This window comes from Equus przewalskii, chromosome 20, assembly GCF_037783145.1.
Source record: "Equus przewalskii isolate Varuska chromosome 20, EquPr2, whole genome shotgun sequence".
NCBI lineage: Eukaryota > Metazoa > Chordata > Mammalia > Perissodactyla > Equidae > Equus > Equus przewalskii.
The window spans coordinates 4,361,531-4,384,358 of record NC_091850.1 but is presented as its reverse complement, the minus strand read 5'-3'; the positions used below and the strand labels follow the sequence as shown (position 1 = coordinate 4,384,358).

Here is a 22,828-nt window from a genome sequence, read left to right as displayed (position 1 = left end):
TGCTAGGTCTGCGCCCAGGATCCCAACCTGCCGACCCCAGGCCATGAAGGTAAAGCGGACGAACCTAACCACTATGCCACCAGGCCAGCCCCTAAAACACTTTTAAAGTAAAGTATCTGGCTCTACTTAAAGAAATTTTTTCTCATGTGGTTATTCATGGGGCGAGGGGGGTTAAAAAAGAAGGAAAATTCAATCCATTTGCCTTCTCTACCTCGGGACAAACCTTGAGCTGGCTCTGAGGAAGTTACGCCTTCTGCAAAAAGAAAACATCCATCCTGAAGTCCACCCTTAGGCCTCGCCTGGCGACACCGAGAAGCGGTCGCGCAGGTCAGGTCTTTTCATTGATACACAAGGCCATGCAACAAACTCCTCCTCGCGGGCTTTTGAGCACTGAACTCACGTAACTAAGCTTCTAATTAGCGCTCACGGGGTAATCAGAGCCTCCACCACACTGCGTTCAGCGGCAGAGAGCCTGGCTCGGGGAGGAGCCGGCGGCTAGGGGCAGCGCAGGGGTCGTGGTGACGGCGCCGGCCACAGGCCTCAAGGAGAAAGATTTACCCATCAGCGCTGTCCGTTTAGACACCGTTACTGAGGGTACCGCTAATCTCCCTGGAGTTATGACAGTCACTGCTGGAAAAACGACCTTGCGTCCCCCAAACAGAGTCCACTTGTCCCCGGGCTCGGGCAGCAGGAACGCCACATCCAGAAGCCCACAAACTCACTTCCGCCGCCGCTTCTGTCTTCCCGGGCGAGGCCGGAAGTGAAGCCAGAGCCGCAGAGCTGCAGGGCCGTAAAGCAAGATGGCAGCGCTCTAAGGATATGGTCCAATCTCCGTTTCATTTCTAGCACTTTCCTACCACCAGGGACTCTCGCCTTCCATCACCCACCCTAGTTTTCCTCAGCATAACACACTCATTCAGCTGTGGTGGAGGATGGGCTGGAGGCAACGGATAGGGAGCCTGAGCGTCGTAGGGCACCATTTTGTACGGAAACCGAAGGCTGGGCCGGGGCGAGTGTTGAGGAATCTATACGTGACTGGGCCGGGAGGGAGGGGCGAGACGGCAGGAGGGTGTTGTTGCTGGATGATGTATTTCCGCTTCCTCTCGGTCCGGTCGTATTTGGTTGGACGGGCTTGCTGCGGGGAGGGAGGGGGAAGATTGTTTGCGGTGAAGGAGCTCCGCAGACGGAAAGGTAAACTGAGGTAAGGCGGTGAAGGGGGGCCTTTGTTCCCGGCTGTGTAGGAGGTCTGGGGGCAGGGCCCTAGGGATTGAGGAAGAGTGTGGGGTTGGACACGGGTGGCTCGGATTGTCCGCCGAGTTGGAGAGAGACGAGGAGGTGGGGCGGGGCTGGGGGTTACAAGGTGAATTGCAAAGCCGGGCGAGGGTGGAGTGGGGAGGGCAGAAGAAAAGCTGGCGTGGAGGGGAGGGTGAGAGCAGGGAGGGAAGTCTGGAAGCTGCCAGTGGGGGAGGGGCTGGGGCGAGAGGAGCTGGAACGCGGGAAGAGTTAAGAGCTCAAGTCTTTCGGGGCTGAGGAAAGAAGTTGGGTGGGGGCTGGTCGGAATATGGCGGTGTGGGAGGGCGAGAATGGAGTCCTTGGGAGGCTGAGGGGTTGGAAGGGGCTGGTAGCCGATGTTCTGATGCTGACCGTGTACTTGGCCTTTGTTTCCCCTGCAGCTCCCGCAGCCTCTGTTTGGGTCCAGCCTTTTCTCTCCAGCTGCCACCACAGCCTGGAGGCATCTGCCTCCACTCTCCCGAATGGTGCTCCTCCTCGCAGGCCTCGGCCCAGGATCCAAACCCCCTTTGCCCCCTACCTCGGAGCTGTTGCTCCAGATCTCTCCTGGTGGACTCCCTGGGTCGGGGAGGGAAGAACTTTTGCACATTCAAGGCTACAGCTCTAGGAACCTCAGTGACGACTTGAATATCGCCCTCTAACCGGTATTCAAGTGTGAGGTTCTTCCTGCGCCCCTTTTCCACCCTTTGAGAAGAGAATCTCTTCTTCCTGCCACCCAGAGCCCAGGAAGCCGTAAGCTGGGGCTCTGGTTCCAGCATGTTGGTCCTCTCGTGTGCATAGGGCTGTGCCCTCTCCCTGTCAGCATGGCTGAACTCAGGCAGGTTCCAGGGGGACGAGAGACCCCGCAGGGGGAGCTTCGACCTGAGATTGTAGAGGATGAAGTCCCGAGGAGCCCAGTCGCAGAGGAGCCCAGAGGAGATGGAAGTAACAGCACTGAGGCCAAATCGTCCCCAAGAGAGGAGGAAGAACTGGATCCTAGAATACAGGTGAAAAGACTGAATAGGGGAGAGACAGGGAGCCCAGATTCCAGCTTTCCTGAAGAGCTGCCAGATAAATGAAGGATTAGACTTGACTCTCTCCTAAGGATACTGGGGCAGGGAAGGAAAACAAGTTTGTCAACAACTCATTGCAATATAGTGTGACAAGTGCTAAAAGAGTTGTGTGTGATGAGTGTGCAGAGAAAGGCCAGGCCTGAGTGCCTGTGGAGTGTTGCTGAAGGCTTCACCGAAAAAGTGAAGTGACAAATTGGCAGCAGATGCAGGAGGCGCACTTTAGGTCAGTGGAGGGTAGAACTGTTGTTCTTTTCAAATAAGCAAAGAGGCTGTTGGCTCAGAGATATGCAGTGAGTAGGATGTGAGAGGGGGTGACTTGGAGATTGGGAGGCAGTTTTGAATCTTTTCATCTCTCTCACCTTTTCATTAGTGCCGCCCAGGGATGTTCACATCTATAAAGGGTGAGACCTTTCACGTCTTATAAAGTTGGCATCAGGTTCAGGCTTAGAAGGAAATTTGATGGTTTCAGGGGGTTTTATCAGTCATGGTCAGTCCTTAATAACACACATTCCTGGCTCTGAGGATGCTAGACCCATCAAATGAATGGAAGAGCTGATTTATCGCCTGGGAGCGTTTACAGGCTCGTTGGTAGGAGGGCACATCTTTGTGAAGGAGACCTTGGAGCAGTGGGTGAGGAGGATAGGCACCAAGCGGAGGAGATTTGTGGCCACCTGAGGCTGGATTGAGGCTTTCCGGGCAGCAGCAGAGAAGGGCTCCCTGGGGAAGCTGCTTGGGCAGGTGAGGGCCAGGAGGCTCCTGTGTGTTTGGGGCCTGAGTCTGCAGTTTGGTCTGGTGGCATCTCCGAGGTTCTGATGTAGAGGTGACTCATACCTCTCCAGGCGAGCAAGAGCATCCTGGGGCTTGCATTCCTGGGCTTCTCTGTCAGCAGACCTTTATTAGATACTTCAGTGAGTCAAGAAGAAATCAGAGCTGGTCCTAGCATCCTTCCTGCCCTCTTGGTGGAGGTTCCCAGGACATGTGTGGGGGAACTGTGTCTGTGCTTAAGTGGAGCAGTGTTAAGCCATTCATTTACTGGCATGAGTCAGTAATTTATTTCTGCTGTGTGTTATGGGTATTGCATTGAAAACAGCTCAGTTCTTCCTGCTAGTTCCACAGATTTGTCCTCCACTAAGGAAACAAGTTGTAGTGAGAAAAGCTTTGGGCTGAGATTCAAGTAACCTCCAGCCCTGTGATTTGTGATTTTTCCTGCAAGTTACATAACCTCTCCAAGCCTCAGTTTCTTCATCTGTAAAGTGAGAGGTTGTTCTAGCTGATTTGCGCAACTCCTTCCTGCTCTGCTCTGACATAGTGCTACTATTCTTTCCTTTCACAAACTCTTTTGCTTGTCTCTTGGTGAAAGTTTGTAGGTGGTGCTTTGGGAATGAGATCCTTGTCTGTTCCTCGGGGAGGAGGGCTGTGTGATGCCCTTTGTATACCTCCCTGCAGCATTCTTTGGCCTGCTCCGGAAGAGAACCCTCTGTGGTTTCTTTGCTTAGTTTCTCTGGCTCCTGTGTATTTTTCCAGTACCCACATAGGAGAGACAGTAGTTTGGAGAGTCACTCTCATGCTCTGCTGCGTAATAAAGTAGCCACTAGCTGCGTGTGGCTGCTTAAATAAAGTCAATTAAAGTTAAATAAAAATTAAAGATACAGTTCCCCAGGTGCTGTTGGCAGTGCAGAAATAGAACATTTGTCTCATCCCAGACAGTTCTGTTAGAGGAGCTCTGTGAGAAGTGGAGAATACTGAGCAGGCGTAAGATTCACCTTGCCTCCAGTGGGCTTGCAGTGTTACTGGAGCAAGAGGGGCAGGCAGCCGCTAATCTCTCTTGCCAAACTGTGAGGTCTGTTGTGGAACGTGGGCTGCGTAGGGAAGAATGCTTGTTGTAGAGGCCTCTCTCACTGACGGTGCACTCATGGCTGGACAGGTGCTCTGGCCTCAGCAGGGATGCAGTGTCTTCTTGCCCTGTGGGAGAGGCAGCCTGGTGTGAGGGGCACCCTTCATGGAGGAGGCCAGCAGCATTCAACCTGTCTGGGTTTGGGCTCTTGTGGATGAGAAGAAGATTGGGGCTTGTGTCTTTTGAGGTCCCTTTTAGTGTTGGCAGTGCACAAGACCACGTTATCCTGATGATACATTTCAGAGCTTTAAATGGGTGTTTATTTTTCTGGATTCTCAGTGCATTCAGTGGGTCTCCACCCACAGATCCATCAGTGCCCACCAGGGAGCTTTAAAAATACCTATTCCTGAGCCATGCCCAGACATCTGAATTCTCCTGGTCTGGGTGGGGCGAGAAGCCGGTTCCAACATGCAGTCTAGACCCTGTTCAGGTATTTTCTGGAACTCCCAGAGATGATTGCCCTTAGGGCGAGGTTCTTTCTGACATTGGGAAAGGGGTTTCTTGGCAGACATGCAGCTCTGTCCCCATTTTCTGGTGGGATCCCTTTGGAACTTGCAGGGAAGCTAGCTGGAGGCCAGCTCCAGGCCTACCTGGAGTGTGCTATTCCCCAAGGAAGGCCACTCTCTGTGTCTCCATGTCTTGACCTCAGTGTAGGTCTTTGAGGTCTCCAGGCTAGTCCTCGGCTTTCTGAAAGAGAGAGGGTCCCAGCGGAGGGAAGGAGTGAAGGAGGATGATGGTACGATGGGCCTGGGTCTCTTTCCCTGTGACTTTCTCATCCCCTCCCTTGTGGTGGGTACATTCTTTCATCACCTGTTCCTCCTCGAGACTCTGCAGAGTGACTTTGCAACCTCATCTGAAGTGTTGGTTTAGCTCTCACAGGACAGTCCTATTTCCTGTATTTCTGATTTCTTGGGCTGTGCATCACCCTGGCCCCGCCAACTGACCTTGGGCTTGAGTGTTTTAATGGCTTGCACAAGATAGGCAGGAGCATCTGTAGCCTGAGTACCCATGCCTTTAACTCAGTGGCCTGGCATCCTGGGAATGAGCCGGGTATGCTCTGAGAAGGTCGCCCGCCCTGCTAGCTGCTGGCTCACTGATGGATGATGCGCTCTGACTCAGACTTCATCCTCTTCGAATTCCATTTCAGCCAGGTGCCAGGAGTCCCTGGTGGAGCAGGCCAAATGAAATGTGTCGCCAAATGCCCAAAACAGCCATGGGTGATTGTCAGCTTCCCCACAGCCTTGCTCTAGGTCTGCCCCCGCCTGTCTATCCCTTAACCCCTTTGCCCACCTTGCCCTCCAGCATGCTCTGCTCCCCAGTTTCTTTGTCCTGTTAGAAAGAGCTTTGTGACTGAGGGGCAGATTTCATCAACAGAAGGCTTTTTAATTGCTGGAGGTGCTCGCACATGCACATGGAGTCCCATGTAGAAAGACATGTCCATTCCCACCCTTTCCAATGCCGGAGTCCTTCATGTCCTTTTTCCAGTAGGGATAACTTATGTAGAGCCATTCATTCCTCATGATCTTGTCAGGGGCTGGGAGCACTGTAGGCCATGAAACTGAGTGGAATCCAGTCTTGGACCTTGATTTGCCCACAGGAACGTTGCAGGGTGGCGTTTACCCACCTCCTTCTCTTCTCCTGCAGAATCAATGTTTATTGCCCTCCTGAGGCCTGTTCTTTTCCTTCCAGTGCTGTGGTTTTCCTAGGTTATGGTACTCCTGTCTTCTTGGTGATGTCACACAGAGGTCACAGTAGCAGGAAAGCCAGATCAAAGGTCAGGTCCTGGATCCAGTCCCAGCTCTATCCCCGATTGCCCACCTCATTGCTTCTTGTTTATCAAATGTGAATTAGCTGAGCAAGAAATATTCCTGCAGAAGCTGCTGAAAGGACTGTCACCTCCTTTCCTAGTCTGAAACCCACAGTAATCCAAGTCAAGCCACAGGAAGCTGGGCCCAGAGGGGGAGAGGTTGCCTCTAATCCTGACAGGAGTTGCCTTTTCTGAGGGCCCTTTGGGGTGATTCCATCAGCTGCAGATGATGTCCTTGTTAGGAAGGCACTGTGAAGCTTAGAGCTAGCTCTGTGTTGTCAGGTGGAGTCTTCTGGGGTCTTCTGAGCCATGTTGGCTGCCTGTGGTTCCAGAGTGGTTTGTCGTCATCTTATGGACACTGGGTTGTGTAAGTAATCAGCTTGCCCATGTGCGCCAACTCCTAGACCTGCACTGTCCAGTACAGGAGCCACATGCTGCTGGCCATTTTGGTATGATACACTTGGATAGCCAGTACATTTGGATGAAATATATTGTTACAGTTTCATCTGTTTGGTTTTGCCTTTTAAAAATGTGTCTACTAGAAAATTAAAAATTGCGTGTAAGGTTTACATTGTATTTCTGTTGGACAGCTCTCTTCTGGAAAGTTTAGAGGCAAGTTTGTGGCCCTCTTTGAGGCAGAGTCTACATTGTTGTAGGTGTGCATTTTTTCATGTCCTTGTGCCTGGTTCTGTTATATATTTCTTCTTTTGTGTTTTTCCTTTTACTGTAATTAGGGCAAACTTGGTTTTCTGGATTCTTACTTGCTGGGCAAATCTTTTGGGGCTTGAGAAGGGGTATAGAAATAAAAGGACTGAAAGGGGATCATACACTGGGTTGTTGGAAGGGCCAAATGAGGTGCGCAGGAGCCAGTGATGGCAACATCACTCACTGCCAAGTGCACGTTGTTCCTGGGCCACGCCCAGCATGCTGGGTCCTGCTGGCCTTTCCAGGGTCTACAGGGCTTGTGGAAGAGGATCCCATAGCTAAGCACTGGGCATTTCTGCAGGTATTGCTCCTGCTCAGAAGTGTCATTGCCTCGCTGGGCTCTGGGAACTTGACCGAGAAAGGGTAGGAGAGGATACTCAAGGGCAGCATGCCTCCCCGCTCTCTGCCATGTCACTGAAAGGCCTGCTGGTTCCGTTGCTTCTTTTTTCAGCCCTGGGGCCAATGAGGTGCTCAAGCCAGCTTGTCTGGTGACTTCTCCCTGAGGCTGTCCCTCCCACAGTATTTACTATGTGAGTACTTGGGGTCGCTTTCACTCCACTGTCCTAGCAGACCTAGAGGCCTCTTGAACTATGCACTCTTCCCTAATCTTGACCTTAATTGTCCACAAAGCCTTCGTGATTCTGCATCTGCATTTTCCTGGGATCTGCCCTCTCCTCTCCCTCCTGGAAACTGCAGACAGCCTCCACTTTCTCTCTCTGGTCCCTTTAAGCTTTCCCTGCATTACTTAGATCAACCTTCCTAAACTATAGACCAGTTGGCGCCAGCCTCTGAGGGGCTCCCCCTGCCATTGGGAAAAGCCCTGGTATCCCTTCCCCTGTACCTTAGCCTTGCTGGCTTCTCACCTGACACCTTGTTTGCCCCAGGCACCTGCCTTTCTTTTGATTCCCGGCCACCTCCCTGTCACTGATGCTTTTCTGTGCATCCATCAAAGCTCTGTCTGGGAGCAAAGTGCCCTGGCCTTCCCATGCCCAGGTGAGTGATCCTGCCACCTCCACCACAACCACCTATCACATGGCTCCTCACACAACCGAGGGCCTGTTGCTTACTTACTGGGCCGTGAGCTGCCACCTCTCTGTGTTCTAAATTCTCAGGTTTCATGGTGCTGAGCTATGATAAGTATGCAGTAAGTATGTGCTGAGTGAATGGTCCAGGGGGTCATCCTCTCTCTGGGACAGAGACTGTTAGCTCCAAGGAAATTCCTCCTGGCTGGAGTGTGAGGAGGAGGTGGTATAGTCTGATGGAGAGACTCAGGCTTGCTGCCACTTCTCTCTGTGCATACAAGTGTTCCATTCTCTCAACCTCGATTTCTTCATCTTCAAAATGGAGCTTTTACTACCTGCTACAGAGGTGGAATTGTGAGCATTACAGGAGACTATATATTAGGTCTCTGACAAGGAGGCATTCGACAGTGCCCTTCTCCTCCATTTCTTCCCTTCCCTGGTTTGGTGGGCTTTCCCTCTGTGCCCTGTGCTCCCACCCCACCTGGTTCACATGAGGCTTCCACTTCTCTTAACTCTCTGCCCATCTGTGTGGTAGGAGGAGCTGGAACATCTGAACCAGGCCAGCGAGGAGATCAATCAGGTGGAGCTGCAGCTGGATGTGAGTTTCTCCTTTCCTCACACCCTTGGGCTGGTCCTAGGGGTGTCTCTGTCTGTTTCCCTCCCCGTTCAGTACAGTGGCAGGGGAAGGGGCGTGTGTGAGAAACAAGAGGGGCTGGGACCCATGCATACCTTTCCTCTGCCTGTGTCTATTCCTTTGCCAGGAGGCCAGGACCACCTATCGGAGGATCCTACAGGAGTCGGCGAGGAAGCTGAATACACAGGGCTCCCACTTGGGGAGCTGCATTGAGAAGGCCCGACCCTACTATGAGGCTCGACGGCTGGCTAAGGAGGTACAGCCAGCTGACCCACGTTCTGGAAGGGCTGCGTGCTGAGCCAGGCCCTGGATTCTTCTATCTCTGTATAGAGTGGGAGACACAACACCTTTTCTCATTTCTTTTCTCTCTTTCTTCTCTTACCTTTGGTTCATGTCTCTTTTCTTTGCTTACCCCTCCACTCCTTTACCCCTCTCCCTCCCTTTTTTTTTTCTTTACACAAATAATGTGCATTCACTATTGGAAGACTAATTGTAACTGTAACTGTAAAACAAGATATAAGAGAAGACCAGAATCACCCCAAATCCTACCATGCTCATGTTTCGTGATTTTTGTACCTGAGATTTGTTTTAGTCAAATGTGGTAAGATGACAGACACAGAAAACTGCCTTGAAAGAAGAGTTTATTGGGAACTAGCAGTTCCCAAGAGGAAGGGGACACGTGGGGAAGAATCTGGGTTGGTCCAGAGGCAGAAGGCCCAAAGGGAAAGCTTGGCCCAGAGCCTTTATTGTTTTTGTGGGAAGGAATGGGTAAGGGCAGGGTAGGCAACTTTGAGCAAGCTTAGGATTGGATGGTTTAAATAACTGTGGTGGGCTCTGGGCTATAGGAGTGGTCTCTAGTTTCTGGTGCCTGGCCCTGGTGTGATTTAGGGCCAGGGACAGTATTGGCTTGGTGTATGAGAGTTGCATAAAGGAGGTGGTGGGCTTTCGATATGTTGGTTTGCATATGAAAGGTGTGCTCACAGAGTTTACTATCTAGGAGTTAACTAGTTCTGGGAGGACCAGCAAGGCTCCCAGGATGTCAAAGCATCATAAGATACAGAAGATAAAAAATGTGATTAATACAGCATAGAAAATCCTTTTAAAAAAAATTGGTATATATCCTGCCTAAATAAGATTACACAATGTGCTAATTTTTTTTTGAGCTAACGTTGGTTTATAACATTATGTAAGTTTCGTGTGTACAACATTATAATTCGACTTGTGTGAACACCGCACTGCTCACCACCAAAATCTAGTTTCCATCCCTCACCATACAATTGACTCCCTTACCCATTTTGCCGTCCTCCCACACTCCTTTCCTTCTGGTAACCAGCAACATGTTCTCCGTTTCTATGTGTTTGTTTTCATTTTGTTTTGTTTGTTGATTTATTTTGCTTGTTTTAATATTCCACATAGGAGTGAAATCATATAGTATTTGTTATTCTCTAATTTATTATGCTAATTTTCACTTAGCACAATATCCTCAAGGTCCATCTCTGTTGCAAATGGCAAGATTTCATCTTTTTTTTATGGTGGCGTAGGATTCCATTGTGTGCATAAACTACATCTTCTTTATCCATTCATCCATTGATGGGCACTTAGGTTGTTTTTGTATCTTGGCTATTGTAAATAGTGCTGCAGTGGACATAGGGGTGCGTATCTCTTTTTAAATCAGTATTGTCATGTTCTCTGGATAAACACGCAGAAGTGGAATAGCTGGATCATATGGTGGTTATATTCTTAATTTTTAAAGGAATCTTCATACTGTTTTTCGTGGTGGCTGCACCAATTTACATTCCCACCTAGAGTGTATGAGGGTTCCCTTTTCTTCACATCCTCTCCAAAACTTGTTATTTCTTGTTTTTTTGATAATAACATTCTAATGGGTGCGAGGTGAGATATCTCATTGTAATTTTGATTTGCATTTCCCTAGTAATTAGTGATGTTGAACGCCTTTTCCTGTGCCTGTTGGCCATGTGTCTGTATGTCTTCTTTGGAAAATGTCTGTTCAGATCCTCTGCCTATTTTTTAATTGGGTTTTTTTTGTTGAGTTGTATGAGTTCTTTATGTATTTTGAGTATTAACCCCTGATTGGATATATGATTTGCAAGTATCTTCTGCCATTTGGTAAGTTGTCTTCTTGTTTTGTTGATAGTTTCCCTTGCTGTACAGAAGCTTTTTAGTTTGATGTAGTGCCATTTGTTTATTTTTTCTTTTGTTTCCCTTGCCTGAGGAGACATATCCAAAAAGATACTGTTAAGACCGATATCAGAGAGTGTACTGCCTATGTTTTCTTCTGGGAGTTTTATGGTTTCAGGTCTTACATTCAAGCTTTAATCCATTTTGAGTTAATTTTTGTGTATGGTGTAAGATAGCGGTCTAGTTTCATTTTTTTTGCATGTGGCTGTTCAGTTTTCCCAGCAGCATTCGTTGAAGAGACTTTCATTTCCATTGTATGTTCTTGGCTCCTTCGTCATAAATTAGTTGTCTGTATATGTATGGGTTTATTTCTGGGCTCTCAATTGTATTCCATTGATCTGTGTGTCTTTCTGCCAATACCGTGCTGTTTTGATTACTATAGCTTTGTAGTATAATTTGAAATCAGGTGTGATTCCTCTAGCTTTGTTCTTTTTTCTCAGGATTGCTCTGAATATTCAGGATCTTTTGTGGTTCCATATAAATTGTAGGATTTTTTTGTTCTATTTTGTGAGAAATGTCATTGGGATTTTGATGGGGATTGCATTGATTTTATTTATTTATTTATTTTTTGAGGAAGATTGGCCCTGAGCTAGCATCCACTGCCAATCCTCCTCTTTTTGCTCAGGAAGATTGGCCGTGAGCTAACATCTGTGTCCATCCTCCTCTATTTTATATGTGGGACACTTGCCACAGAGTGGCTTGATAAACAGTGCCAGGTCCGCACCCGGGATCCTAACCAGCGACCTCCGGGCCACCAAAGCAGAGTGCACGAACTTAACTACTACACCACTGGGCCAGCCCCTGCATTGAGTTTTTGATTGCTTTAGGTAATAGTGACTTCTTCCCATCCGTGAGTATGGAATATCTTTCCATTTCTTTGTGTCATTTTTCAATTTCTTTCAATGCTATCATACAGTTTTCAGTGTACAGGTCTTTCAACTCCGTGGTTAAATTTATTCCTAGGTATTTTTTTCTTTTTGTTACGATTGTAAATAGGATTGTTTCCTTAATTTCTCTTTCTGCTAGTTTGTTGTTAGTGTGTAGAAATGCAACAGGTTTTGTATATTGATTTTTCTTTTTTTTTTGAGGAAGATTAGCTCTGAGCTAACTACTGCTAATCCTCCTCTTTTTGCTGAGGAAGACTGGCCCTGAGCTAACATCCATGCCCATCTTCCTCTCCTTTATACATGGGACGCCTACCACAGCATGGCTTGCCAAGCAGTGCCATGTCCACACCGGGGATCCAAACTGGCGAACCCCGGGTCACCGAGAAGTGGAACATGCAAACTTTGCTGCGCCACTGGGCCAGCCCCTATAGGTTGATTTTTGTACCTGCAACTTTACCGTACTTGTTTATTATTTCTAATAGCTTTTTAGTTGAGTCTTTAGGGTTTTCTGTATGTATGTCACCTGTGAATAGTAACAGTTTTACTTATTCCTTTCCAGTTTGGATCCCTTTTGTTTCTTTTTCCTGCATAATTGCTCTGGCTAGGACTCCCAATACTATGTTGAATCAGTGGTAAGAGTGGACATCCTTGTCTTGTTCCTAACCTTAGAGGGATAGCTTTCAATTTTTCACCGTTGAGTATAATGTTAGCTGTGGGTTTGTCATATATGGCCTGTATTACATTGAGGTAGTTTTCTTCTATCCCCTTTTTATTGAGTTTTTATCATAAATGGATGTTGAATCTTGTCAGATGTTTTTTATGCATTTATTGAGATGATTATATGATTTTGAGTCTTCATTTTGTTAATGTAGTGTATCACGTTGATTGATTTATGGATGTTGAACCATTTTTGCATCCCTGGAGTAAATCCCTCTTGATCATTGTTGTATGATCTTTTTAAGGTATGGTTGTATTTGGTTTGCTAATAGTTTGTTGAGGATTTTTGCATCTATGTTCATGAGAGATATTGGCCTATAATTTTCCTTTTTGTGTTGTCCTTGTCTGGTTATGGTATCAGGGTGATGTTGGCCTCATAAAATGAGTTAGGATGCATTCCCTCCTCTTCAGTTTTTTTTGGAAGAGTTTCAGAAGGATAGATTTTAAATCTTTGAGTGTTTGGTAGAATTCACCAGTGAGGCCGCGTGGTCCTGGACTTTTGTTTTGTGGGAGGTTTTTGAAATGGTAATCATTGTTTCGATCTCTTTACTAGTGATCTGTCTATTCATATTTTCTATTTCTTCATGATTTAGTTTTGGAAGCTTGTGTGATTCTAAGAGTTTTTCTATTCTAAATTGTCCAATTTGTTGGTGTATAGCTGTTTGTAGGAGTCTCTTATAATGCTTCGTATTTCTGTGGTATGTGTTGTAACTTCTCTTTTGTTTCTGATTTTATTTATTTGAGCTTTCTCTCTTTTTTTCTTAGTTTAGCTAATGGTTTGTCAATTTTGTTTATTGTTTCAAAGAACCATCTCTTTCATTAATCTTTTATGTTGTTTTTTTAAGTCTCTATTTCACTTCTTTCTGCTCTGATTTTTATATTTCCTGCCTTTTACTGACTTTGGGCTTTGTTCTTCTTTTTCTAGTTCCTTTAGGTGTAAGGTTAGATTGTTTGAGGTTTTTCTTGTTTCTTGAGGTAGACCTGTATTACTATAAACTTCCCACTTAGTACTACTTTTGCTGCATCCCATAGATTTTGGTATGTTGTATTTTCATTTCCATTTGCCTTCAGGTGTTTTTTGATATCTCTTTTGATTTCTTCATAGATCCAGTAGTTGTTCAGTAGCATGTTGCTTAGTCTCCACATATTTGTGATTTTTCCAGCTTTCTTCTTGTAGTTTACTTCTGCTTTCATACCGTGTGGTCAGAAAAAATGCTTGCTATGATTTCAACTTTCTTAAATTTATTGAGACTTGTTTTTTGTCCCAGTATATGGTCTGTCTTTGAAAATGTTCCATGTATACTTGGGAACAATGTGTATTCTGCTGCTTTTTGATGGAATGTTCTGTATCTATCTATTAAGTCCATCTGGTCTAATGTTTCATTTTAGGCTGGTGTTTCCTGGTTGCCTTTCTGTCTGAATGACCTGCCCGTTGATGTTAGTGCGGTGTTAAAGTCCTCTACTATTATTATGCTGCTATCAGTTTCTCCCTTTAGGCCTGTTAACAGTTGCTTTAAATATTTTGGTGCTTCCATGTTAGGCACATGTATATTAATAAATGTTATGTCTTCCTAATGCGTTGTCCTCTTTATCATTATGTAATGTCCATCTTTGTCTCTTGTTACCTTTTTTGGCTTGAAGTCTATTCTGTCTAATATGAGTATGGCTACACCAACTTTCCTTTGGCTGCCATTTGGTTTGCATATCATCTTCCAACCCTTCACTTTGAGCTTATGTTTCTCTTTAGAGCTGTCTCTCTCATAGGCAACACATAGTTGGGTCTTGTTTTTTCGCCCATCTGGCTACTCTCTGTCTTTTGATTGGCAAATTCAATCCATTTACATTTAGGGTGATTATTGATATATGAGGGCTTAATTCTGCCATTTTATCTTTTTTTTGTGCTTGGTTTATGTCTGTTTTCTCTTTTCCTTGTGTTTCTGTCTGCCCTTTTAGTTTGGTGGTTTTCTATGATGTGTTTCTCAGTTTCTTCTTTTTTCATGTTTAGTATCTCTGCTCTAGATTATTGTTTTGTGGTTATTGTGAAGTTTGTATAAAATGTCTCAAGGCATAATATTCTTTTTCTGCTGATAGCGTCTTTTCTTCATTTGCCTGTAGAGATTCCATCCTTTTTCTCTTTCCTTTTTATGTTTTTGTTGTTACAAATTATACCTCTTTATGTCTTGAATATGTTATCAGATTGATGTAGCTATAGTTATTTTTAATGTTTTTCCCCCTTTGTGCTGTAATTAAGTGCTTAACAGCCTGTTCTGATAGAGAATTGAAATTTTCTGATTGTCCGCTTATCACCTTACTTGAAGTTTTCTGTACCCCCTTGCCTTTTCATTTCATTTAAAGAGCTCCTTTCAGCATTTCTTGTAAGGCAGGTCTAGTGATGATGAGCTCTCTCAGATTGGTTTATCTGGAAAGGCTTTGTTTCTCTTTCAGTGTTTTGAGTCTATCATTCTACTCTCTCTTGGCCTGTAGAGTTTTTCCTGAGAAATATGCTGATAGCTTAATGGGATTACTGGGTTTTTTTCCCGTCTGCCTTTAAAATTCTCTTTATTGTTGATTTTTATATAGCAAGTCTTGGAGAAGGTCTTTTTGTGTTGAGATAATTAGATGTTCTGTTATATTCATGGACTTGTGTATCCAGTTCCTTCCCCAGGTTTGGGAAAATTCTCAGCTGTTATTTCTTTAAATAAGCTCTCTGCTCTCTTCTCCTTCTGGGATGCCTATTATCCTTTTGTCACCTTTTCTAATGGAGTCAGATAGTTCTTGCTGAGTTTCTGCACTTTAAAAAATCTTGGTTCTCTCTCCTCTTGTACCTGCATCATTTCTAGGTTTCTGTCTTCAAGCTCACTAATTCTCTCTTCCATATGGTCTGCTCTATTTCCAGTGCTTTCTAATGCCTTCTTCATCTCGCTTATTCAGTTCTTCAGCTCCAGAATTTCTGTTTGGTTCTCTTTAGAGTTTCAGTCTCTTTGGTCAAGTATTCCTTCTGATGATTAATTGCATTTCTGAGCTCACTGAACTGCCTTTCTGAGTTTTCCTGTAGCTTACGGAGTTTCTTCATGACACCTGTTTTGAATTCTCTGTCAGTCCACAGTGTTCTGTGACTTTCAGTTTGGTTTCTGGAGAATTGTCATTTTCTTTTCATGATAACGTGTTACTGTGGTTTCTCATGGTGCTTCCTGAGTTGTTCCTCTGACAGTTTATTTAAAGTGATGAACGAACACCTTTCTTCTTTAGGTAAAGCTTTGTTTACTTTGAGTCTAACAGTTCAACAGGTTTTTAATTAGAGGTCTTTCTTTTGTTCTTTAGTAGGTGGAGCTATAGACCAAACTTTTGGTCTTTCTTACCTGAGCTGCCTCTGACTATGTTTGAGGATTGGCACTTTCCACCCTCCACGTCCTCTGCCAGAAGTGTCACTGGTGCCTTCCTCATCACTGCTTGCACCTCTAAAGTTGCTGGTGCCTTGCTGCTGCCAGTGTTACTGTGCTCACTAGTGTTGCTGCTGGGTGCACTGGCATGATGAGTGTTTCTGCTGCATCTGGGGTTTCCTCGCTTTTGGGGACTGCTGCTGTGGCAGGGGGAGTAGGAGAGTTTGGGGGAGCTGGAGTCACAGGCCCCTCTGCTGTGTCCAGGGTTGACAGGTGAGCGGTCGCAGCTGCTGCAAGGAAAGAGGGTGGGGCTGGATTCTCAGGCACTGCCTTGGCTGGAGGAACTGGGATTGCAGGCCCCACTGCTGCTCCTGCCTGGTTCCCTGTGGCTATGGGCACCACTGTGGCCTGTGGAGTCATTTGTATCACCTCTCCTGCTGCTACTGGCTTCCCTGGGGCTGTGGGGTTAGCTGCCGTGGCTGAGGGATCCAGGATTGTGGGCACTGCCTCTGCTGCTCCCCTGGTTCTGCTGCCTGTGTGTGTTCCAGTCCATCCACCTTCAGATGCATCCTGGTCTGTTAGGCAGAGGACTCTTCACTGAGTTATGGGTGTTTTACTAGTTGTAGACTGAAGGGGAGAAACAAAGGGAGCATCTCCCACTGTCATGTTGCTGACATCACTCACCAATGCATGCTATTTTTATTTCTTTATTTTACTTATATTATGAGATGCTTCCTTATTAATAAACATCCATGCTATCACTTTTAAAGGCTGCATAATATTTCCATATATTAACTGTACTATTATTCATTTAACCAGTTCCCTGTAACTGAAAACTTAGTTTTGTTTCCAGTTTTTTGTTGGATAAGCATAGCTGTGATGAATATCTCTGAGCAGTTATCTGATTATTTCCTTCAGCTTACCTGCTGGGCTGGAGTTGATGGTTTCAGGGGTGTACTTTCTGTATGACTCAGTCCATGTTACTATCCACCTTTCAACTAAAGTCGTGCGGGTTTGTCTTTGTTCTCTCTAGGGCAAAAGGCCAGTGGCCTTTGAGAGTGCTGCATTTTACACACTCATCCTCCACTGGTAGTATCATTCTTTTCAATCTTTATGTCTACGTTTATTTTTCCTCTTAGGCCATATCCTTAAAAAATATTCTTTATAGAGAATTCTGTAAAGATTCTGTTCTTTCTAGAATTTCTAAAAAAAGTTCTGTTCTTCCTTGGCATTTTATCCATAGCTTAGTTTGGGAAGTAAGGCCGACATTGCAACAGGCCTTTTCCTTCTCTTGTCCTTGCCCAGGGTGGGCCTCCATGGGTGGCCAGGTGTACCTTGGGGCACCGTGTCCTGATGGCCCTCTCCCCTCAGGCGCAGCAGGAGACTCAGAAGGCAGCACTGCGATATGAGCGGGCCGTGAGCATGCACAACGCTGCCCGGGAGATGGTGTTTGTGGCCGAGCAGGGCGTCATGGCTGACAAGAACCGCCTGGACCCCACATGGCAGGAGATGCTCAACCACGCCACGTGCAAGGTGAGCCCGGCAGTGCCAGCAGGTCCCCCTTGCTGGTTCCAGTATTTCCTTTCCTATCCCTTCATCTCATCACCTTCCTCATTCCTCTTTCTCTCTCTCTCTTTCTTCCTTTCCACTCTTCCCTCAGCTTTGATTATGTTTCAGGCAAAACCTGTTCCTTGATCTCTGCCCTGTTTGGCCTCCAGTGCTTCCCATGTACATTTCCTTCTGACTCAGAATGTCTTTCTGGGTTTTGCCTCCAGATGTGGGACTAACCGAACAGTTCACCCCTGCTGGATGCTCTGGATTCAACACTCAACATTTTGTTATGTTTATCTGTGACGACTCACTTCTGTTTTCCAAATGTTATTCCTTCCTTGCTTTTGAGCACTGCCAGTGTATCTTGATTTTTGAAGTATAATTTGTGTATCATTTCCAAGCTACTCAAAGGGGACCAGGGAGCAGGAAGATCCTTGGCATCAGCTCCAGTCTGCCACCTTCACCGTACAAAGGGCAAGTGTCTTAGTCCACTCAGGCTGTTATATCAAAATAACAGACTGGGTGGCTTAAACAGCAAATGGTTATTTCTCACAGTTTTGGAGGCTTGGAATTCCAAGATCAAGGTGCAGGCAGATTTGATGTCTGATTAGGGGCCCGATTCCTGGTTCCTAGATGGCTGGCCATTTTCTTCACTGTGTTCTCACATGGCAGAAGTCGCATGGGACCTCTCGAGGGCTTCTTTTATAAGGGTACTAATTCCATTCAGGGAGCTCCCCACATATGATCTTATCACCTCTCAGAGGCCCACATCCAATAACATCACATTAGGGTTAGGATTGCAACATAATGAATTTTGAGGGGACACATTTAGTCTATAGCAGCAAGTGTCAGCTCCTGAGGAGTTGTTGTGTCTCGAGGTTTTTTGTGTGCTCCTTAGTCCAGGCCCATGGCCTTGCTTCACTTCCACTCTGGAGCTCACACAGAGAACACAACACTGGAGGAGGGGTTGTTGAAGCCGTGTGTGACAGGGCTCTGGTGTGCATGCCCAAGATCGGCCCCCTACTCCTGGTGGACGAAGTGGCTGGAGCCCTTAGCTGCTCCCTGTTCAGCCGTGGAAACTTGGAGAACCCAGTGCAGAGCTGTGGCTCCCCATACTGGAGCTCCTCCCATCCCCTCAGCCCCAGCACTGAGGACTTCCTGAGGGTGATGGCTGTGGTAGCTGTGCTCACAGACAAACATTCCCCACACGCTTATGAGTGGTCCAAAGGCCCCAGCACCCTCTCCTTGCAGCAGCAAAGCTGAGTGACAAGTGGTACAGGTAATAATAGGCAGGTGCAAGGATCCGCTATTCTCCTTTGTGTCTCAGGGGCTCGGTGCCCTCTCCAGGCTCTCCAGTGGGGAGTGGCAGCCTGGGGCAGACAACAGGGGCAGGTTCCAGCTCAGTGATGTGTATCCTCCACCATACCTGGGCCAGGTGAACGAGGCAGAGGAAGAGCGGCTTCGTGGCGAGCGGGAACACCAGCGAGTGACGCGGCTGTGCCAGCAGGCTGAGGCTCGGGTCCAGGCCCTGCAGAAGACCCTCCGGCGGGCCATTGGCAAGAGCCGCCCCTACTTTGAGCTCAAGGCCCAATTCAGCCAAATCCTTGAGGTAGCTGAGTGGGAGAAGGGGAGAGTGGGTGAACAGGCAGCAAGCGTGGACAGTGGGGGCAGGTAGAGAGGACACTGGTCTCCCTCTCTGGGCCATCTGCCAGAGCAGCATGGTAGGACAGGTGGTGGTGCATGTATTCAGAGTGACCGTGCAGGAGTCGGGGGTGGGGTTCAGGGGTGGGTGCTGGCAGAGAACCGAGTTAAAAGGGGGGTAAACAAGAGAAAAGTGAGAATTGGGTGAAACCAGGGAGAATGGGAAGAGAAACCAGGCAGACAGGGAAAGGGGACAGTGAGAAGAGGAGGAGCAGTGGGTGGGAATGAAGGCCTGAGAGGAAGGTCCTGGTCAGTTGGGCCCAGGTCAAGAGGAGGGCAGGATTCCTGGAGGAGGACCATAGAAAGAGAAGAAGAATTGCAGGTTTGTGGTGGGTGGTGAGCAAGGCCGAAGGCCTGGGAGAGGAGACCCCAGCGCAGAGTGCCTTGTGGGACTGATGGGACTCAGCAGGTCCAGGCCCATGGAGAGTTGCCCAGTGGTTCACCTCACTCTCTCCCTCCACAGGAACACAAGGCCAAGGTGACAGAGCTGGAGCAGCAGGTAGCTCAGGCCAAGACACGCTACTCGGTCGCCCTGCGCAACCTGGAGCAGATCAGCGAACAGATTCATGCACGGCGCCGGGGCCTGCCACCTCATACCCCGGGCCAGCGGCGCTCTTCCCCTGTAGGGGCTGAGGCTGGGCCTGATGGCGGCGAGGATGGGGACAGTGGGATCATTGAGGGGGCTGAGGGCGGGGGGCTGGAGGAGGGCAGTAGCCTGGGGCCTGGCGCGGCCCCTGACACGGACACACTGAGCCTGCTGAGCCTGCGCACTGTGGCCTCGGATCTGCAGAAGTGTGACTCTGTGGAGCACCTGCGCGGCCTCTCGGACCACGCCAGTCTGGACGGCCAGGAGCTGGGTCCCCAGAGCGGGGGGCGCTGGGCCAGTGACAGTGGAGGCCGTGGCCGCCATCAGCGCAGCATTAGCCTGTAGTCCTGTGCTTGGGGTGGCTGGTTCATCTGTTATGGATCTGGGTCCCCAGGGTTGGGGGCACTGGGGCAGTGACAGTGGGGGCCGTGAGGGCCACCACCAGTGCAACTTTAGCCTGTAGCCCCATGTTTGGGGTGGCTGGTTCATCTGTTACTACCACTGGCCTGCCCAAGGCCAGGGAGGCTCTGAGCTCCCTCTCCTCGGGTCCTAGATTCCCTCGTTGGCTATGTCTGAGACATACTGCCTCTCATGGCTTTTTCTCTGTTGTCCTCTCCCACCTTGCAGGTGACAGCTGTCTGCCTTACTCCTTCAGAAGGCTTGTCTCTGGCTCTCACGTCTCACCTTCCCTTGCCAGCTCCTCACAGTCTGATAGCCTTTGCAGTCCTTTCTGGTTCTCTCCTTCCATCTGTCTGGCAATTCCCCTCAGGGAACTTGGTCTAGAAGGCACAGGGGGGCCCATCAAAGAAGGTGGGTGCTGGACTGAGTCCTGGCTTCTTGGTCCCTCAGCTTGAGTGAATGGACAGGTGCCTCTCCTACCTCCCCATCTCCCAAGGGGGCCCTAGGGGTGCTGTAGAGCCCCCCTGGCAACCCTGTGCCCCAGTTCTCTGTCCTTGCCTGCCTGTGTATAACCGGGAAGATGCAGTGTGGGACTCTGTGCCTCCAGGAAGACACTGCCCGTCCCTTCAGTGCTGCTTCCTCATGACCTAAGCCACTTTGTTACGTGTGCCCCAGAGCAGGACTTAAAGGGTACCAGTTTCAGGGAAGGTGAAGCCCAACTCCAGGATCAACAGACGGGGGACACTACCAACTTCAAACAGACTCCCATTTGCATGGCGTTTTCCCAACTGGGCTTAGCCCTTAACATTGCCAAGGTGCTAGTGGGTCTCTAACAGGGTCCATGTTGGGGAATGGAGATGTAATGAAGTCCTGATGGCTGAAGCCCTTGCCATTCCTGCTGCAGAGTTAGGTTCACTCATTGTGGGTAGAGGTTGCTGAGACGAATTTCAGCACTCTCCTGCAGAGTGGAGTTAGGGAATTTGGTGCTCAACTGCTCTCCCTCGCCCTTCCCCAAACCACACAGTACCTACTCCAGGATCCCTTGGGGAATGCTCAAGGTTGGCTGCTGAGCCTCCCCTGATGTCAGGAGGGGTTGGCCTGGGGTGAAGGGACCTGCTCTCCATAGGAAGCAAAGCAGTTCCAGGTGTCTTGGAGTGTTCCCAGGCTGTGTGGTGGGGAAAGGTGGGGAAGCCACACCGAATCTGGGTGCTTCAGGAGAACCAGTCCTTCCTCTTATCTCACCCCAGGAAGGCTGAGAGCTGGACACTGGGCGGGAGAGCTCATGTTCTCCCTGTGTCCTGCTATGTTCAACTCGGGGAGGAATGGGCCTTGGCATGGAGAGAGTCTCCCTGTCCTAGGGTTGAGGTAGGGTGGTCACAATGAGAACCACTGGGTTTGAGGTGGCCGTGGATGGAGGGAAGAAAAGGAGGGAGGACATGGGTGTGCGTGCGTGCATGTGCCGATGTGTATGTGTGGGAAAAGGGTCTGCCCCTGAATTTATTTAAATAAAATAGTTTATGTAATAGTAATGTTTACTGTCCCTGTCAGGAGAGGGAGGAGGAGATGGGTGGGGGTGAGTATGGGGAGAGGGGAAAGAGCAGGGTGAAGTGGGGGTTTTGTTCGTTGGGGTAGTCAGGGAAGGCCTTTTGGGAGATGAAGGATGAGATGGATTGAAGCAGGCCACAGGAGGAAGGAAGGCTTATGGCCACCAGGCCAGGGTGAACATGCACCAGGCAAGTCTGGATGTGATCTGGGAGTTGCACCCCCTGCCTGCTGGGCAAGTAAGGGTCTGCAGGGTGGAATGCATGTTGTGGACACCGTGGTCCAGATGAGGTGAGGGTGCCAATCCTGCACGTGTCTGGACGTGAGCATGAACGAAGGAGAGGGGCAAAAGTAGGGTTGCGGGATTTAGCAAGTAAATACACTGGTGCCCAGTCAGGCTTGAATTGCAGATAGGCAATGAATGTGCTTTGTGCTCTGCAATGGTTAGGACATACTTATGCTAAGTTCTTTGTTGTCTACCTGAAATTAAAACCTGGCATAGATAAGAGATGGTTCCCATGTCAAGGCTTGACCTGTCGTGGGGCAGGAGGGGTTTAAGTGCGTTTGGACCCACATCCTCTGAAACATTTGGTGAATTCAGGTGGGGAAGGGATGAGAACTTGAGGAGCATGGAGGTGGAGAGCAAAGGCTTTGAACTGAGCTCCACCAGAGATATGCCTGCATTTAGAGCCAGGTGAGGGAGTCAGCCGAGGTATGGAGAAGGTGCTACCAGGCAGGAGGGCAGGAGACCCACTGGAAACCTGGTGGGAAATGAGTGTCCTGAAGACCCTTAAGGGGCAGGGTGAAGGCCAGGAGTTGGAGGAACAGGAAGGCAAAGCAGTGACCTTGATGACCACAGATGGGAGATGGGCCATCAGGTGCCACTGTGGACTGAATGTACGCTCCATGCCCTTTGACAGGTACTGAGCAGGTGTGAGACTGCCGTTCCTGACCTGGCCTCTTATCCTAATTGAGAAATAGAGTGTGATAAGGCAGATGAGTGCCAAAATATTTCCTTTACCACTAGAAGAGCTGCTCTGAGACATACTTCTATGTCCTTGGGCAAGGGGCCTTTCTGAGATGACACCCCAGTCTATTACTACTGCCCTATCCAGTCCCTGGCAGTGCGGGACCTGTAAGGCTCCTGGTATGAAGGAGCCCTAGGAAAGAAAGGCTGGCTGTGCCTACCCAATTTCTCTTTGTAAAAGTTGCCTGCTAGATAAGGCAAGAGTGGAGAGAGACCAGGAGAGTTAGAGCTAATGGTACTTCCTTCACGTGGAAGAAAACAGGCATGGCCAATGTGCCCTCTAGCCTTATCCTTACTATAGTGGCTTGTACTCACCCAGTGTGTCTCATTTGCCAGGCGTATGCTTTTACCCATTTAATCCCCACAACAGTGTTACAGGATGGGTAGCACCATGATTTCCTTTTCACAGATGAGAATTCAGGCATGGTGGGAGGG

The 22,828-nt window shown here is 48.3% G+C and overlaps 1 protein-coding gene across 4 annotated transcripts; it reads left to right on the top strand.

The window, feature by feature from the left end:
- The first annotated feature begins 774 nt into the window (after positions 1 to 774).
- On the top strand, positions 775 to 21,349 carry SH3BP5L (SH3 binding domain protein 5 like). 4 transcript variants are annotated; one of them, XM_070586807.1, is made up of 8 exons: positions 777 to 1,201; positions 1,674 to 2,276; positions 7,200 to 7,278; positions 8,306 to 8,368; positions 8,532 to 8,660; positions 16,959 to 17,120; positions 18,574 to 18,747; positions 19,303 to 21,349. In XM_070586807.1, the coding sequence occupies exons 6-8, from the start codon at positions 17,010 to 17,012 to the stop codon at positions 19,768 to 19,770; spliced, it is 753 nt and encodes a 250-aa protein (XP_070442908.1). In that variant the 5' UTR covers positions 777 to 1,201; positions 1,674 to 2,276; positions 7,200 to 7,278; positions 8,306 to 8,368; positions 8,532 to 8,660; positions 16,959 to 17,009; the 3' UTR covers positions 19,771 to 21,349. The 4 variants fall into 4 exon arrangements, with proteins under 4 accessions (XP_070442905.1, XP_070442908.1, XP_070442907.1 ...); XM_070586806.1 differs by having other exon boundaries at positions 1,062 to 1,201; positions 18,466 to 18,747; XM_070586804.1 differs by lacking the exon at positions 7,200 to 7,278 and having other exon boundaries at positions 775 to 1,201.
- Positions 21,350 to 22,828: the final 1,479 nt, after the last annotated feature.

Coding starts and splice junctions, on each gene's coding strand:
- SH3BP5L (XM_070586803.1), top strand. CDS start 2,094: ATGGCTGAACTCAGGCAGGTTCCAGGGGGACGAGAGACCCCGCAGGGG. Junction 8,661..16,958: donor CTCGACGGCTGGCTAAGGAG/GTACAGCCAGCT, acceptor CTCTCCCCTCAG/GCGCAGCAGGAGACTCAGAA. Junction 17,121..18,465: donor TCAACCACGCCACGTGCAAG/GTGAGCCCGGCA, acceptor TTTGTGTCTCAG/GGGCTCGGTGCCCTCTCCAG.